Source organism: Pseudorca crassidens, chromosome 20, assembly GCF_039906515.1.
Source record: "Pseudorca crassidens isolate mPseCra1 chromosome 20, mPseCra1.hap1, whole genome shotgun sequence".
NCBI lineage: Eukaryota > Metazoa > Chordata > Mammalia > Artiodactyla > Delphinidae > Pseudorca > Pseudorca crassidens.
In genome coordinates, this window is record NC_090315.1 from 55,100,015 (window position 1) to 55,117,081 (window position 17,067).

General features: G+C 45.8%; 1 protein-coding gene across 2 annotated transcripts in view; it reads right to left on the minus strand.

Moving 5' to 3' along the window:
* CDYL2 (chromodomain Y like 2) overlaps window positions 1–17,067 on the minus strand; it is a 189,025-nt gene that overhangs the window by 25,422 nt on the left and 146,536 nt on the right. For both annotated transcript variants that reach the window (XM_067720617.1, XM_067720616.1), the window contains exon 3: window positions 3,366–3,583. In XM_067720617.1, coding sequence (XP_067576718.1) covers window positions 3,366–3,583 — 218 coding nt within the window. The remainder of the gene's footprint in view (window positions 1–3,365; window positions 3,584–17,067) is intronic.

Genomic DNA, 17,067 nt, shown 5'->3' on the forward strand with positions numbered 1-17,067 from the left:
TCAATCCACTTTGGCTGCTGAGAGAGCTGAAAACACCCGATCAATGACTGTTTCTCCATCTTCTTCCTGTTCTGTTACTGACAGACACCAGTTAGGAGTAAACCCCCTAATTAACCAAGCCCGCGGCTCGGGAGGTGAGAACCCGGGCACCTTAAATCACTTGAATGCCACACGTTTCTGTGATGAGAAGGCAACAGTTAGTACACAGAGCTGCTCCAAAGACACAGAATGAGCTGGGAGACTTCTCATTTATTCGGTTTATCAGAGGAAAATACTGCGCCTTTTTCAAGCACGCTTTTTATTTTTTTAAAATTCATTTATTTATTTTTGGCTGCGTTGTGTCTTCGTTGCTGTGCGTGGGCTTTCTCTAGTTGCAGCGAGCAGGGGCTACTCTTTGTTGCGGTGCGCGGGCTTCTCATTGCAGTGGCATCTCTTGTTGCGGAGCACGGGGTCTAGGCACGCAGGCTTCAGTAGTTGTGGCCCGTGGGCTCAGTAGTTGTGGCTCGCAGGCTCTAGAGCACAGCCTCAGTAGTTGTGGCACACGGGCTTAGCTGCTCTGCGGCATGTGGGGTCTTCCTGGACCAGGGCTCGAACCCGTGTCCCCTGCATTGGCAGGCAGATTCTTAACCACTGTGCCACCATGGAAGTCCCAAGCACCCTTTTTAAAAGTAGTGAAGCAGAAAAAAAATCTAAGCAGAATCGGTCTCGTGTGAATGTTTCATGATGAGCTTAAAATAACAAGGCTTCCAGGTGTATAAACATGTGAAGGGCGGCCTTTGGGGTAAAGCACAGACCCCAGGCTCTGAGTCCTACACAGAGGTCTACACAGAAGAGAACCCTGAGGTGGCTCTGCTGAAGGTGGAGGGGGGAGAGACCCCCAAAACACCATGCTTAGAAGAGGGGCAACGAGCAACCAGCAGCCCCCGCTAACTCCACAGGCTTGAGCCGCTCTCTTCCCTCACAGGTTGACAAGCATTCCTGACTGTCACCCCACAATCCCGAAAAAGAGCCACAGTCTATGTAAATCATAATGACAAGACACGTGATTGCAAGTTCAAGGACACAGCACCTCCCACTCCACCCACTTCAGGGGCCACCCTGAGTGCACTGGACGTACTGGGCAGTGCCAGGCCACCTAGCCATCTCCATCTGGCTGGGCGGCCACTCCTTGACTGTGTCCCACCTAAAAGAAAACACACCCCTGTGGTTCACCCTCCAGGTCTGCATTGCTATGGTGGACACTGGAGTGCAGGGTATCAAGGGACAGGAAAAGGGGGTTTGCACTGAACTGCCTTCAATGGGCCAGGCGCTGGGCTGAGGGCCAGGACAAAAGGATGGGTGAAAGTGGTGAGGGCCCTGCCCTCCCGAAGCTCTGTGACCCCAGGCCTGTTCAGTTCCCTAGGCCTACCCTGTCTCCTCTGTAAGAGGTGGATCATAATAATCCTACATCAGAAGGGGACTGGTGGGATGAAATGGGACACATAGCAAATATAAAGCCTGAAGAGCCACTACTAGCCACACCATGGTCGTTTTTGTCACTGATCACTCTACGCCCTGCCCAGGTGGTTCCAGTTGGAGAAGACTGCTTAGATGCATGTTTTCCTACATTTGCACCGTTAACAATCTCTTCATTGCTCCCTACTAAGTGTCCCATATTCTGAATGGTGTTGTCTACCTAACTGCATTAAGCATTCCCTGTTTCCCTGTTCTATTCATCTAAGACATAAGTAGGATTAGCATTCTAAAAAGTAATAGAGGGCGCTTCCCTGGTGGCGCAGTGGTTGAGAGTCTGCCTGCCGATGCAGGGGATGCGGGTTCGTGCCCCGGTCTGGGAAGATCCCACATGCCGCGGAGCGGCTGGGCCCGTGAGCCATGGCCGCTGGGCCTGTGCGTCCGGAGCCTGTGCTCCACAACGGGAGAGGCCACAGCAGTGAGAGGCCTGCGTACCGCAAAAAAAAAAAAAAAAAAAAAGTAATAGAGGAAAAAGATAAATTGGACTTCACCAACATTTTTAAAATTGTATATCAAAGACTACTATCTAGAAAGGAAAAAGACAACCCATAGAATGGAAGTATCATAGCTCTGATAAGGGTCTAGTATCCAGAACATACAGAGAACGCTCAAAACTCAACAACAACAACAACAAAAATCCCATTTTTAAAACTAGGCGAAGGATTTGAATAGACATCTCTCCAAAGAAGGTAGACAAATGGCCAACAGGCACCTGAGAAGATGCCCAACATCATCAGTCACTAGGAAAATGCAAATCAAACCCACAATGAGACAGCACCTCACTCCCACTAAAACGGCTATAATAGAAAAGACAGACAATAATAAGTGCTGACAAAGATATGGAGAAATTGGGACCTTCACATACCACTGGTGGGGATGTAAAATGGTCCAGCCACTGGGGAAAATAGTTTGGCAGTTCCTCAGAAAGTCAAATATGGAGTTACTATATGACCCAGCAATTCCATAATCAGGAATATATCCAAGAAAACTGAAAACATATGTTCACACAAAAACATATACACCAATGTCCATAACATTATTTTTCATGATAGCCCAAAGTGGAGACAATCCAAATGTCCCTCAACTGAAGAACTAATGGACAAAATGTGGCCTATCCACACATGGAAGAGGAATGAAGCACTGATCACGCTACCACATGTAGAAAGCCCCAAAACACCCTGCTGCGTGAAAGAAGCCAGTCATGGAAGACCATGTACTGTAGGATTCCATGCACACGAAATGTCCAGAATAGGTAAATCCACAGACACAGAAAGGAGATTAGTGGTTGCCGGGGACTTGGGCCGGGGGAGGATGGGGTGACTGTTAATGGGCACAGGGTTTCCTTTGGGGGTGATGGAAATGTTCTGGAATTAGTGCCGATGGTCGCACAACCTTGTGAATATACTAAACACCACTGAATGGTACGTTTTAAAAGGGTAAAATTGATGGCATGTGAATTACATCTCAATTAAGAAAACTATAAGCGAGCTGAGTGAACATAATTCCATCTAAAGCAAAGAAATTTGACATGCTGATTATAATGCAGTCTCGCTGGAAAAGCCCAAGATAGGATGCTTGGTTTCTGGGGCTAATACTGACTAATTCTGGGACCACAATCAGTTTGTTGAACCTCTCTGTTTACCGAGGTCTTCATCTTCAAAATGGGATAATATGGTTACTGGTCGTAAAGATCAGACGGATAATGTATGTAAGGTGATCAGTAAATGGGGTCCCGCGGTCAAGTCTGCACGAGTGTCGGCTGTCTCCATCCACTCCTGAGGGCACAGAGAGAGAGCCAGCGCCCTACTGTGACTGCCTCAGAGTGACACCCACCCCCCATCCTGCCCCCTCACCTCAGGGGTCAGCGCGTTGTTGTCCGAGGTCTGGCTGGACAGCAGGATGTGCGTGAAGCCCTCTTCCTTCCGCACGACAATGTCCCGAAAGCGACAGTTGCTTTCGTTCTGGCGGACGCTGTACCTGAGCCTCTTGTCAAAGACGTAGTCCTTCTCCGCTTCCAGCTTCCTCTTCACCGAGCTGTGCAGGTTTAGTCCCCCGTTGGTCAGAGCAGAGCCTTCCAAAATCAGAGGAACAAAGTGAGAAACTGACTGGGGAACAGTCACACAGGAGTGTGATCAGAGAACGCTCAGATTCTCATGGAAAGGGTCCGATGTGGCTGGGACCCGTGTGCAGCTCTGTTCTGGGTGGTGAAGGGCCTGGGACTTAACGGCTACATCTCCAAACTTGGACGAGCACAGAGAGGGCTCTCTGTGAATGACCCCATGCAATCCTTGATTCCCTCTCCCACTCACCCATCCGAGAGCACCCAGCTTCTGCTTGGATGCTTTCAGCAACGGGGAACCCGACAATGGCCATGAAACAAAACAAACAAACAAAACCAAAAAACTGCAGCTTTACTCATAATAACCCAAAATCAGAAGCAACCAATATGCCCTTTACTAGGTGAATGGACACACAGACTCTGGTTCATTCACACAAAAGAATATTTGGCATACGAAGAAATTCATCATCAAGCCACAAAAATACGTGAATGAATCTGAAATGCATATTACTAAGAAGCCCCTCTGAAAAGGCTACACGTTACATGATTCCAATTATGTGACATTCTAGAAAAGGCAAAAGTAGAGAAACAGTAAAAAGATCAGTGGTTGCCAGGGGTTCAGGTGCAATAAGAGGAGGGTGGAATTGGTGAAGCGTAGGGGATATTTTTAGGGCAGTGAAACTACTCTGTATGATACTATGATGGTGAACATGAGACATAAAGCATTTGTCGAAACCTGAAGAACTACAGCATAGACAGTGAACCTTAAAGGATGCAAATTTTTTTTAAAAAATTAAGAGATGGGGGGAATCCAAGGATGGAATGCAGAATGTGATAAAAGAATCTAACTGTATGACAAATGTATGAAACCACCTCCCTGAAGCGGGCGGGGGAAGGCACTGACCTAAGTAACTTTAGGAATGAGTGGAGTCTGTAAAATTAAAGGCAAAATAACCCGCACAGAAGCAGTGCACTCCAGCTGATAAAGCTGATCACATGGAGGTAAGTACGAGTTAACAATTCTGACATCACACATGAACGCTGGAGTTGAACAATTACATAAATGGATGGCAGATGGGGAGAAGGTTTTTCAGTGTTGGAGTGGCAGTTTACAGGTAAGCAAGGAGAGGGGGCTAGAATGAGCAACGTGGTAATGGATGAGCACCGAAGACCTCAGTATGAACTCAATACAGATACAGATGGTTACATTCAGAAATATTTACAGATAAGCGTGTACAAACAGGTTAGTATATACATGTGTATTTCCTTGCTCTGTCAGCTGAGAGGGCCCAGAGTCTGACATCCCAATAGCAGTGAGCACACCTGGGGCCCAGAGCTTGGTTTCATTCTCAATAAAAGGAACCAGGGCTCTCTGGAGAGATGGCTGATTCCAGGACTGGGGCAAGAAACATGCAAGATAAGCTTGCAGAGGCTGAAAGGACGGAAGTACTAAAAAAAAAAACACACAATAAATAAAAAATAATGACGACAACCTTCACAATGATGGGGGTATGTCAAAAGGACACAGGAGCCAAGTGAAAGAGCTCCCCATGGCCAAAGACGGCAGAATTTGAGCAACGACATAAAGTCATATGTATTGCATTATAATTGAAAGCACAAAATAAATATCCATGAGTCCATACTGATATAATTAAATGAGATTGAATAAATGAATAAATGGGAGACAAGAGCCAAATCTCCCATGGAGAAGAATTCCAAACAGTTTATGTAGATGCTCTGCTCTCAAGGGGGTAGAACATAACTTCTTTAAGGGCGCACTGCACAAAGTGACTTCCTTCCAAACGGTGTGGAAAGTTGGGGGGCTCAGGGGTGAGAGTAACAGTGGAGAAACCTGACTGTGGCAGATGGAGAAGTCAAAGCCCTGTTGGCCACGTGATCAAGACCAACACCAACAGGGATAAGTCATGGCGTGGTGTGCACCCCTGACACGATGTGAGGAGAAGGGCGCTGGACCTCTGGGGTCTTCCTCTCAGAAACCTACAACCCCAGTCTAATCATGCAAAAAAGGTCAGACAAATCCCAATGGAGGAGACTTCTACAAAATACCTGATCAGTACACTTCAAAACTGTGAAGGTCATTAAAAACCAGGAAAGCCTGAGAAACTGTCACAGGGCAGAGGATCCTAAGGAAACATGACGACTAAATGTGATGTGGGATCAGGATCTCGGAACAGACGTTCGGATAAGGTATGGACTTTAGTTGATAATGATGCAGCAATAGCAGTTCATCGGCTGTAACAAATGTACCATACTAGTGAGGAAGCTCATAATAACAGGAGAGACTGAGTACGGGGTATACATGAACTCTATTATCTTTCCAAATTTTCTGGAAATCCAAAGAAGTGAAGTTTATTTTAAAGAGTACATTTTAAAATTAAGTTAACTTTAAAAAACAAAACAAAACAAAAAACCCCCAAGAGAACCACTTCCCAGGCAATTCTGACATACAGGCAGGTTTGAGACCCTGGACCAGTGGTTCTTACACTTTTTTTTTTTTTTTAAAGATCATGAACATCGTTGAAACACACCTATCTACCTATCTATCTATCTATCTATCTTGGCTGTGCCGGGTCTTAGTTGCAGCATGTGGGATCTTTTAGTTGCAGCATGCAGACTTCTTAGTTGCAGCATGCGGACTTCTTAGTTTCATCATGCAAACTCTTAGTTGCAGCATGCATGCGGACCTAGTTCCCTGACCAGCGATCAACCCCAGGCCCCATGCATTGGGAGTGTGGAGTCTTACCACACTCCCACACTTACCACACTGGACCACCAGGGAAGTCCCCAGTTGTTCTTACACTTGAACAGGCATCCAGATCACCTGGAGAACTGTTAAACCAGCCTGCTGGGTCCACCCCATGCTGCTGCCCCTGCTGCAGCCACCAGGCTTTGAGAACCAGGGTCTGGATAACATCAAGGTGGACTCAGATTCTTAGTTAGCATGGGGGGTCTTGGAATCTCAAGAACCAAGTCAAAGGCAGGGACCAGGAAATGCTTCCCTGGACCCTTTCCCTGCATACCCCGTCCCCACCCAGACGAGCGCCCAGCCCCAAAGGGGCACAGAAGCAGCAGTGCCTGTGTCACCTGACAGCCTCCAAGAAGCCTCCTCAGTTTGTACTTTTCCATTACCCACAGCAACTGGGCTTTGTCAAACACCATGATGTGGGTAAATGATTCAATGAACTCCGGAAAGTAAACGTGAGCATTTAATTAAAAGCCTTGTGTAAAGGGAGCTGTTTCTTCAGGGTCAACCTCAAAAGCTCCAGCTCCTCAGAAGCTTCCTAATTAGAGCTGGCAGATCCGTGCTGGGGACCTGCTGGCAGAGGTCAGCGCATCATGGGAGCTGCTCTCAGCGGCCACCAGCTCTTGGCCGTGAGAAGTCAGAAGCTCGGGGCTTGGGAAGATCAGTGCTACCCGAGGCTGGGAGAGGTCTGATTAAACTCCTGCCCCACAACCAAGTCAAGGTGCTGCTTTACAGTCATATTAAGGAGGAGGACCCGAGGGTTACCTTTTCTGAGCAGCTCTGTACGCTGCCTCTAAATTCCTCAACAGTCCTACAAAACTGCCATTCTTACTCCACTTTGCAGATAAGGAAAAGTGAGTAACTTGCTGGGAGCCGTTAAGGTTTTAAGTGGCAGAGCCAGGATTAGAGGCAGCTGCCTCTCCTTTTCTCCGTTCATTCAAAATCTAATTAGGGGCTTCCCTGGTGGTGCAGTGGTTAAGAATCCGCCTGCCAATGCAGGGGACACGGGTTCGAGGCCTGGTCCAGGAAGATCCCACATGCCGCAGAGCAACAAAGCCCGTGCGCCACAGCTACTGAGCCTGTAAGCCACAACTATTGAGCCCTCGAGCCACAACTTCTGAGCCTGTGTGCCACAACTACTGAGCCCGCGCACCTAGAGCCCGTGCTCCGCAACAGGAGAAGCCAGCGCAATGAGAAGCCTGCGCACCGCAACGAAGAGTAGCCCCTGCTCACCGCCAACTAGAGAGAGCCCGCACGCAGCAACAAAGACCCAACGCAGCCAAAAATAAAAATAGATAAATTTAAAAAAATCTAATTAGTTATCACCTCCTATGGGCCAGCTATAACACTAGATGTTGGAGATGAAACAAAAATCAGAGAAATAAGGTCCATGCCATCCCAGAGCTTGCTTCAGGCGTGGGCGATGGAAAGTAAACAAGCATACTTAGTTAAAACAATGACAGATGGGAAAAGATAGGGTGACATGATAACAAATATTGGGTGGGGGGTTCTCTGTGAAGGAGCCCATGGTCTTTCTGTTAAAGCATAAGGGGAAGCAGCCCTTAAGGAACCATCTGACCAAATAATCCATAAAACTATGTGAGGAAAACAGACCTGTTTATTCTCTATTAGGACACATGGCTCACATCTCCAATGGTGACTTGGAAGATGCACCATCTCTGGGCCAGGGAAGAGAGGAAGCCTCCGTGAGGGCCCGGATTCACTCACGTACAGCTGCGTTAAGTTACCTTTCTGGACCTAACTCTGACCTCACACAGAGGTGCTCTCAAGCCCACTCCTCTTCTGGGGCACCATGCCTCTGGAGAGATGGGGGCAGGCTGGCAGGGAAGGCACCATGGGAAACAGAACATGCCGGAAGCACAGAAGTTTGGGGCTTTGCAGCCAGACAGCACGGGAATCCCAGCCCTCTGTTTGCTCATCAGGAGAAGCCAGGAAGCCACACAAGCCCTCGAGTGTCGTCTCCTTCGTCAGAAGATGGGGTTAGTGGTACCTGCTTTTCATGGTTGTTCGGAGCTAATTTAATTAAGGAACCATATGGGATTAGCAAGTGCCTGGCTCATTCTAGGCACTGCAGAAATGTTAGCTGAAGGATGCCAAGTCATTCCAAAAATGAGGAATTAGCTGGTGAGTCCTTGCAGCCCCGCCTCTCGCGCTCGCAGCCCCACACACTCCCTCCAAGCCCGGGGAACAGACCCAGGAGAGATGGGTGAACACCCTGGTGAGCCCGAAGGCCAGAGTGAAAACCCAGTGGTGGCGGCGTTCAAAGCCCCGCACCCCGTCCTCTCAGGGCTGCGAGGCTGGAGGTCACTATCCCTCCTCTGTGCCCTCACTTCCCGCACGCGGATGACTGCGAAGTGAAGGGACACGTGCTGTGCTTCTGGGACAAAGGAACCCCCTCTGCCCCCGAATCAGGCTAGTTTCCTTCCTTCCACTCCCTTCAAGCCTTCTCACATTCCTTCCTTCAGAGTACAAAGGAGTATTTCCCATTAGGAAGCCTCCATAAAATCATGCTCTGACACAGCCCCTCTGCTCCAGACGTGCAGAGGTGACAGAGACAACACTGGGCTCACAAACAACCATCGCTTTGTGTGTGTGGCAGAGCATCAGCACGAGGCTCGACACAGGGGAGGGGGCCAGGAGTGCTGGGCGGGAAGGGGACCCGGGGGGCAGCAGAAACCAAGCCTCCCCCTCGAGACGGGAGGAGGGACCCAGGGGATGGAAGCCAGGCGATGGCGTGATGCCCTCCCACGAAGGCAGAACGACAGTGACAAAACCACGTGCTGTCCACGGCCGAGGCTTTCTCAGGAGCTCCGGGCCAGGTGGAGGGAGAAAGAGGAAGCAAAGAAAGACAAAAACCAACTTCCCTCTTGAAATGAGCCTGTACACCAAAATTCTGAAATAGGAAGATACTGAATGCTCAGAATTCTAGCCAATAAAATCAATACTGGTGACATGAATGAATCCAAATCAGATAAATTGAATATTATGAGACAATCTGACAAGGACTTTAGAATAGGAATGTTTCAAATGCTAAAAGTGATAGATGTGAGAAAAAGAGCCATTTAACATAAATAAATTCTCAGACAAAAGCAGACAGAAAGGAAAATAGCACAGGGGTAAGGCAAAGAACTAATTAGAAAGCAAATGACAAACAGGAAGAAATTTGCATATCACAGATAAAAGATCCTCAAATTGTAAAGAAATTTTAAACAGTGAGGACAAGAAGACCAAAATTCTTCCAGGAAAAAAAACGGACAGAAGACATGGACAGACAATCCACAAATACTACATAAAAATAGCTCTTAAACGTAAAAAAAGATTTCCTCTTCACTCAAAAGAATAGTGCAAACTAAAACTCATAATAAAAGAAATGAAAGTTAAAACTACACTGAGATACCATTTCTTACCCATTCACTGGGCAAAAGTTCAGAATCTTGACAGTATACTCTTCTAGAGAGGATGTGGGGAGCTGGGCATTCTCTTAATCGTGGGTGGAATGCAAAGTGGTACAACCACTATGGAAGGGAATTTGGCAACATGTGAGAAAACTGTTCATGCGTGTACTCTCAACATAGCAATCCCACTTCTGGAAACATAACATAAAGATATACCAAAAATATATATATATATTATTATTATTACTATTATTATTATTATATATATTTTTCCTCACAGCATTATTCACAACTGCAAAATATTGGAACTACCTAAACTTCCAAGCATAGATTAGGGATGTAAACTATGGTGTATCCACACAAAGGAATACTATGCAGCTGTGAAAAGAATGAAAACTATTTCTATGAATGAATGAGTGATTTCCAAAACATACCTTCAAGTAAAGAGAGGCAAGGTATAAAAGTATTTTACCTTTAGAATAAGAAAGAAGGGAAAATAGATAAATCTGTTTACTTTTGCAAAAAGAAACAGAGGAAGAATAAGTCAGAAAACAATGAAACTGGACATCCACAGTGGTTGACAGAATAGAGCAGAAGGGATGGGGAAGGAGTATAGTTCTCTTCTACACGTCTCTGAGTAGAGCTGACCCTTGAACAACGCACGGGTTAAGGGCACCAACCCCATGCAGTAGAAAGTCTGCATATAACTTTACAGTTGGTCCTCTGTGTCCACAGTTCTGCATCCGTGGATGCAACCAACCATGGATCACGTAGTACTTATGTATTCAAGGGGAGGATGATCAATACAGATAACTTTTGGACTCAATATAATGACTTATATACCCTCAAACACATCTTCAATTCTTCTTAGTGGGTTTGCTTTTCGTAAGGGTAAGGGTGGAGCAATTCTAAAATTATTTTATGAGAATTATAGGGTGAGCAAATGAGTAACTGTATGATGTTATGGAGAAAGCAGCGTTCTCTCTGTGGAAGAAGGGACACGCAAATATGGAATGTGGGAAGGCAAGGAAGAACTCAGTAGGATTAGAATGAAACTGGAGGTATCAGTATGAACTCATGGCTTTTAAAATTATATCTATTTCCTAGCTCCATTAGCTGAAAGGGCTTAGAAAAAATGAAGATCTCATAGCAATGAGCACACTTAGACCCCAGATGTTGGCTTCTAAAAAGCACCCCCACAAAAATAATCCAGGACTTCCCAGAGAAATGGCTGCTTCCAGGGCTGGGACAGGCAAGGTACAAAGTGGGCTGGAAAGTCTTATTGTACCTGGAAGTGAGGAAGTGACCAAAAAAATAACCAGGCATGTCAAAAGGACATATGAGGCAGCTTGGAGGGGTTCCCATTGGCCAAATCTAGGACAATTTGAACATAAAAGTAAATAAGGGGAAGAAATGGATTATAAACCATTACATAAAATAATAATCTTCAAGTCTGAACTGATAATAGATAGATAGAGATGAGGATGATAGATAGACAGATGAGAGAGAGGGAGGGAGGGAGAAAGGAAGGAAAGGAAGAAGGAAAGAGATGGATGGGTAAGACAGAGGAAATAGCATCATATCAAGTATTTCAGTGGAGATGAATAACTTGAATCTAGTCTTAAGGAAACATCAGACAGACTCAAAATGAGGAACACTCTGTAAAATAACTGGATGGTAGTCTTCAAAAATGCCAGTGTTACTGAAGACAATGGAAGACCAAGGAACTGCTCCAGATTAAAGGGAACTAAAGAGACATGACAACTAAAGTCATCATAGGATTCTGACCTGGATTCTATATTGGAGGGAAAAATAATCTAAAGAACATTACTGGGATAATAGGAAAAAAATGGAGTAAGAACCAAAGATTAGGGCTTCCCTGGTGGCGCAGTGATTGAGAGTCCGCCTGCCGATGCAGGGGACATGGGTTCGTGCCCTGGTCCGGGAAGATCCCACATGCCGTGGAGCGGCTGGGCCCATGAGCCATGGCTGCTGAGCCTGCGCATCCAGAGCCTGTGCTCCGCAACGGGAGAGGCCACAACAGTGAGAGGCCCACGTACCACAAAAAAAAAAAAAAAAAAAAAAAAAGAACCAAAGATTAGATAAAAGGATTCTATCAATGTTAAATTTCTTGGATTTCATAACTGTACTGTGTTGACTTGAGAATATCCTTTTTCTTAGAAATACCTATACTAAATATCACTGGGGACGGAGGGAGGGATAAATTAGGAGTTTAGCACAGGGAACTATATTCAATATCTTATAATAACCTATAATGGAAAAGAATCTGAAAAACAATATATATATGTATATATGTGTGTGTGTGTGTGTGTGTGTGTGTGTGTGTGTATACACACATATGTGAAAACCTGAATCACTCTGCTGTACGCCTGAAACTAACACAACATTGTAAATCAACTATACCTCAGTAAAAACAAACAAACATAAAACAAACCACAAAAAATATTACTGGGTAAAGAGGCATGATGTATGCAATCTACACTCAAATGGTTCAGAAAAAGAATAATAATTTATATATAATCTGTATAATCATTTGTATATAAGTTCTAAGTGTGTACATATGTGTGAGTCTATATATATACATGTACAGAAACACACATACACATACAGAGAAAGAGACAGCAAATGTGGCAAAACGTTAAAAACTGGTAAAGCCAAAAAGGATTACAATGTTTGATATAAGTTTGAAATTATTTTCAACTTATTATTTACAAGCAGTGACAGAGGGCTGAAAAAAATGAACTATCATCAAAATACTGAGAGAAAATAACTATCAACCAAGAATTTTATACCCAGCTAAAACCACATTTAAAGGACCGAGAAATGGGTATTTTCAGATACCCCAAAACTAAAAGAGTTTATCTACCACAGACTCTAAAAGAATTATAAAGAGAAACTTCAGCAAATCAAAAAGTTAATTCATAGGAAGACAAGAGATAAAAGAAACACAGTTGATTATTTTTAATTTAGTAAATGTAATTCCTGGCTGCAAAAATGATAAAAATAGTTTTTGGTGTTTAACAACACTGACTGGACAAAACAAAAACAAGAGGCTCATTGAGAAGTTAAAACCAAGTAGGGCCCTCCTTGTTATATCAAGAGGAGGCTATCACATCTATTAGAAAAAAAATTCATAGTTGAGTATGTATGCTAAAATTTAAGAATACAAATACTATCTATGGTTAGCTTCTAAGTCAGTTCAGGGAGATGGAATATATAAAATGTACCAATTCACTTTAAAAGTATGAAAAGGGTAGGGGCTGGGGATGGGAGAGTGAGCAGAGAAACAGAATGATAATATTAAAATGCAAAATAGAATAGAAAAAAATCCAAATATATTAATAATCACATTAATCGTTGAGCAGGTTAGACTCCTATATTAAAAGATAGAGATGATCAGATTGGAGAAAAGAATAAAAGATCCAGGTGTGTGGAAGATTCCCTAAGGAGAGGCTCTTGCAGACTGAAAAAGGCATCTCAACTCAGCTAGCAGGAGAAGGAAACCTGCCCAATCAACTGAGAAATGGTGGAAATACTCAAGAAGTGTCAAGAAATGGTGCACAGTTGTCACTGTGCGGCAGGAAGAGGTGTGTCAGAAAATGCACTGCAGTTTGTAAGACATCCAAAGAGAAACAGAAGCTGTCCCGGGACGAGGGGTGAGCTTTCTGGGAGGACAGAGGGTAAAGGTATGGGGGAGGCCACAGAGGACTGGACAGACGAGGGACAGACCACAGGACACCGCTGCACGCAGCATTAGCCACTCCAGGCAGGGCTCAGCGTCCATGCCTACGTTCTCCACCAGGAACATGTCAAACCCCAGCACCGAAGAGCACCAAGCTTCCTCTGGACATCGAGGAAGGAAGGAGAAGTTCAGACAGGGCACCAAAGGATGCTATCCCCAGGGGAGGGTGCGTCCTCTGTGCTGGTTTCACACTCGATTCCTCACCATAATGGAATAATCCTATTTTGCTGAATGCTTATTGTGTGATTCACATAGCTTACATCACCCAATCCTAAGAGGAACCCTATAAGACATCGTTTCAGCCACATTTTAGAGGTGAGAAAAGCAAAACCGAAGGTCATGCCACTAGGAAGGGTCAGAATAGGGTTCAAACTCTAAGAATCTTGACTTCAAAAGTGATGCTTGACTCAAGCAACAGGACTCGGAAACCTAACACTGGTCTCGGGCCCTCCCGCTGGTGCTGGTGTTGGCGCTGAGGGATATTCTGCTTTTCTTCCCAAGAGCCCACTGAACAAAGGAGGAAGGAGAATCTGGGTGCCACACCTGGCTCCAGTGTCACATGCAACTGTTACCAAGCCGAGCTCGGTTTACTGCATCATCATCATCTCTGCACCTGCCTGATGTCTCCACCTAACGGCGGGCTCTTTGAGGACAAACCTGAGAGCCACTCGCTCTGTGTCTGCAGGACTGAGCACAGTGCCTGGAAGGCAGCACTGCTCAGCGCAGCGTCCGTCAAGCGAATGAATGAGCAGAAGACAAACAACGGAAAGTAACTGGAGCAGCCTCCTCACACCACATGGCGGCCTCGCATTTAACACTCCTGATTTTGAAACACGTTCCTTGTTCATTTCTCAGCCTCTTGGCCACACTTCCAAATCCTGGTATTAGTCGCACACATAGGAGCGTCTGTTTCCTGAAATCAGGTTGCTCTCACACCTAGATGACTAACTCTCGTACTTACATCACACCTGGCCCTTCTGCTTCACAACAGCCGGGTAAGACCTCACCTCTCAGAGATGCCCAGGGAGAGAACACGGTGTGAGCGCTATGAAGTTTCCTTCCCTTGCGAAGAATATAGTAACACTTTTTTGGGGTGTGAGCCATCAGGACACAGAAGGAAGACATCTCAAGGCCAGGGTCGCTCTCTCCTGGAATGCCCTTCCTCCCTTGCCCACCTGGTAATGGTCTCCTCACCATTCTCAACGCAGCTCTGCTGTGACCCGCTTAGGAATTCTTCCAGAGCAGCAGCTAATCCCTCTTCTAGTGGCTGCTGGTACATCCTTTTTTTTTTTTTTTTTTACAGCCTTTACTGCCGCTCCCTCCTTCCATTCAGCACGCAGTTCATGAGTGTCTAGGACAAACCTGGCTCCTGGGATACACTGATGGGCAAAGAGATGGATCCTGCGCTTAAGAACTTACAGTCTGATCCAGCGCTGTCCTAGAGAACCCCCTACAATGCTGGAAATGTTTGATATCTGCACTGCTCAACAGAGTAGCCAACAGCTACATATGGCTACTGAAACTTAAAAACTTTCGTCTAATTTTAATGTACTGAGTTCTAACTTTAACCACATGTGGCTGGTAGCTGCCATACTGGACAGTGCAGGTAATCACGTGGCAGGATAATTACCTTGCGTACGTTGCAAATCCTGACATTGCTTTTCTGGCACATCTGGCTCCCTCTTCACCTGCACACAGATTCTTAAACGTAAGAGCCATGTTAGCCATTCCTGTATCTTTAGACTCAGTGCAACCCAGCACACAGAAGTGGGTCAATCGCTGCTGAATAAATGAATGGCTGGACAAAGGAGCAAGTGCTAAACACATAACAGAGGACCTAGAGAAGTTTCTGTCTCCTAACCAAAACTGGGAGAGTGAGAGCGAGAGGCTGGAGAGCAGGATAAGGAAATTGTGTTGGATCTGCTGCTGTCCCCGTAAAAAGGTGCGAATTTAGGCACTTCCCTTCTGGTCCTTCTCCCCCAGCATCCCAGTCACGATCACTATCTTGGGAAGCAGACACGATTCACAGAGATAAGGGAGGGCTGGGAGCCCCCAGAGAGCACTTCACACTGGAGCACCTTCAGCTGCAAGCTGGGGAGAGGGCTGGGCAGAGGGGAGGCTTAAAATAAACAAGAGAGAAGACTCATCAGTTCCGCAGTGGAGGGAAACCACCCTTTGTTGACTGCGGGATTAGGGTTTTCCAGCTGCAGTTCTTAGAAGAGAAAGTGATAGTCTTTGCGCTTGAGAACCATTTCCTGGTCTGTGGTTCACTCACCGGAGATCCCTAAAGCGTGGACCGGTCTGAGGGTGCACTGGGAGGGGAAGTATGAGAGTGCAGAGTTACCGCACCGGGGCCTTCTTGTCTCTGCCCGGCAGAAGGAATGAGGTGTCACCAACAGATTCTGCAGGTAGGGACAGCAGCGCCTTTCCACAGAAGCGGTGCTGGGGGTCAGACCTCTAGAGGTGGGTGGGCCGGGGGCAGTGTGAAGTTGAAAACACCCTCCAATCACTCCACCCACTCGTGTGATGAGAGTTCAAAGAGCCCAACATACACTCAGTACTTGCACCAGTCACTTCACAGCTGGTCACTGTCCCAGCCCCTAACTGTCACCATGGACAGAATCCCTGATCTCAGAGCTGAATTCAATAGCAAGGCTTGAATTTACAGGTACCTTAAAAAAAAAAATCTTATTTAAGCCATTATGCTAAGTGAAATAAGTCAGAGAAAGACAAATACTGTATATCACTTATATGTGGGATCTGAAAAAATACAACAAACTAGTGAATGTTACCAAAAATGCAGACTCAGACATAAAGAACAAACTAGTGGGGCTTCCCTGGTGGCGCAGTGGTTGAGAGTCCGCCTGCCGATGCAGGGGACACAGGTTCATGCCCCGGTCCGGGAAGATCCCACATGCCGCGGAGCGGCTGGGCCCACGAGCCATGGCCGCTGAGCCTGCGCGTCCGGAGCCTGTGCTCCGCAACTGGAGAGGCCACAAGAGTGAGAGGCCCGCGTGCCGCAAAAAAAACAAAACAAAAGAACAAACTAGTGGTTACCAGTGGTGGGGAAGGGGCAGTATAGGTGCTGGAAAGTGGGAGGCACAAACTATTGGGTGTAATCAGGCTCAGAGATGTACTGTACAACATGGGGGATATATAGCCAATATTTTGTAATAACTATCAATGGACTGTAACCTTTAAAACTGTATGAAAAAATAAATTAGCCAAATTAAAAAAAAAATCTTCTTTAGCCATGTTAGTCACCCTCTGGCATGTTACAATCATGCCTGATAAAATCTATACACTAGGAATTTCAAGAAAGCTTAGGCTCCCAAATCCCTTCAAAGTTTCAGGAGTGATGACAGTCGTACATCTTACGATGTCTATTGTCAGTTGTCTAAATGTTTTAAACAGCGGAGCCTGAATTCAAAATGTAAAATAACCTGACTAAAAGGAAACTTTTCTACAGGTGAAATCACAGCTCCTGTGTTAAACCCTACCCAAGGCCAGGCCGATCCTCAAAGCACTGTTAGACCAGAATCCTGGCACCCGG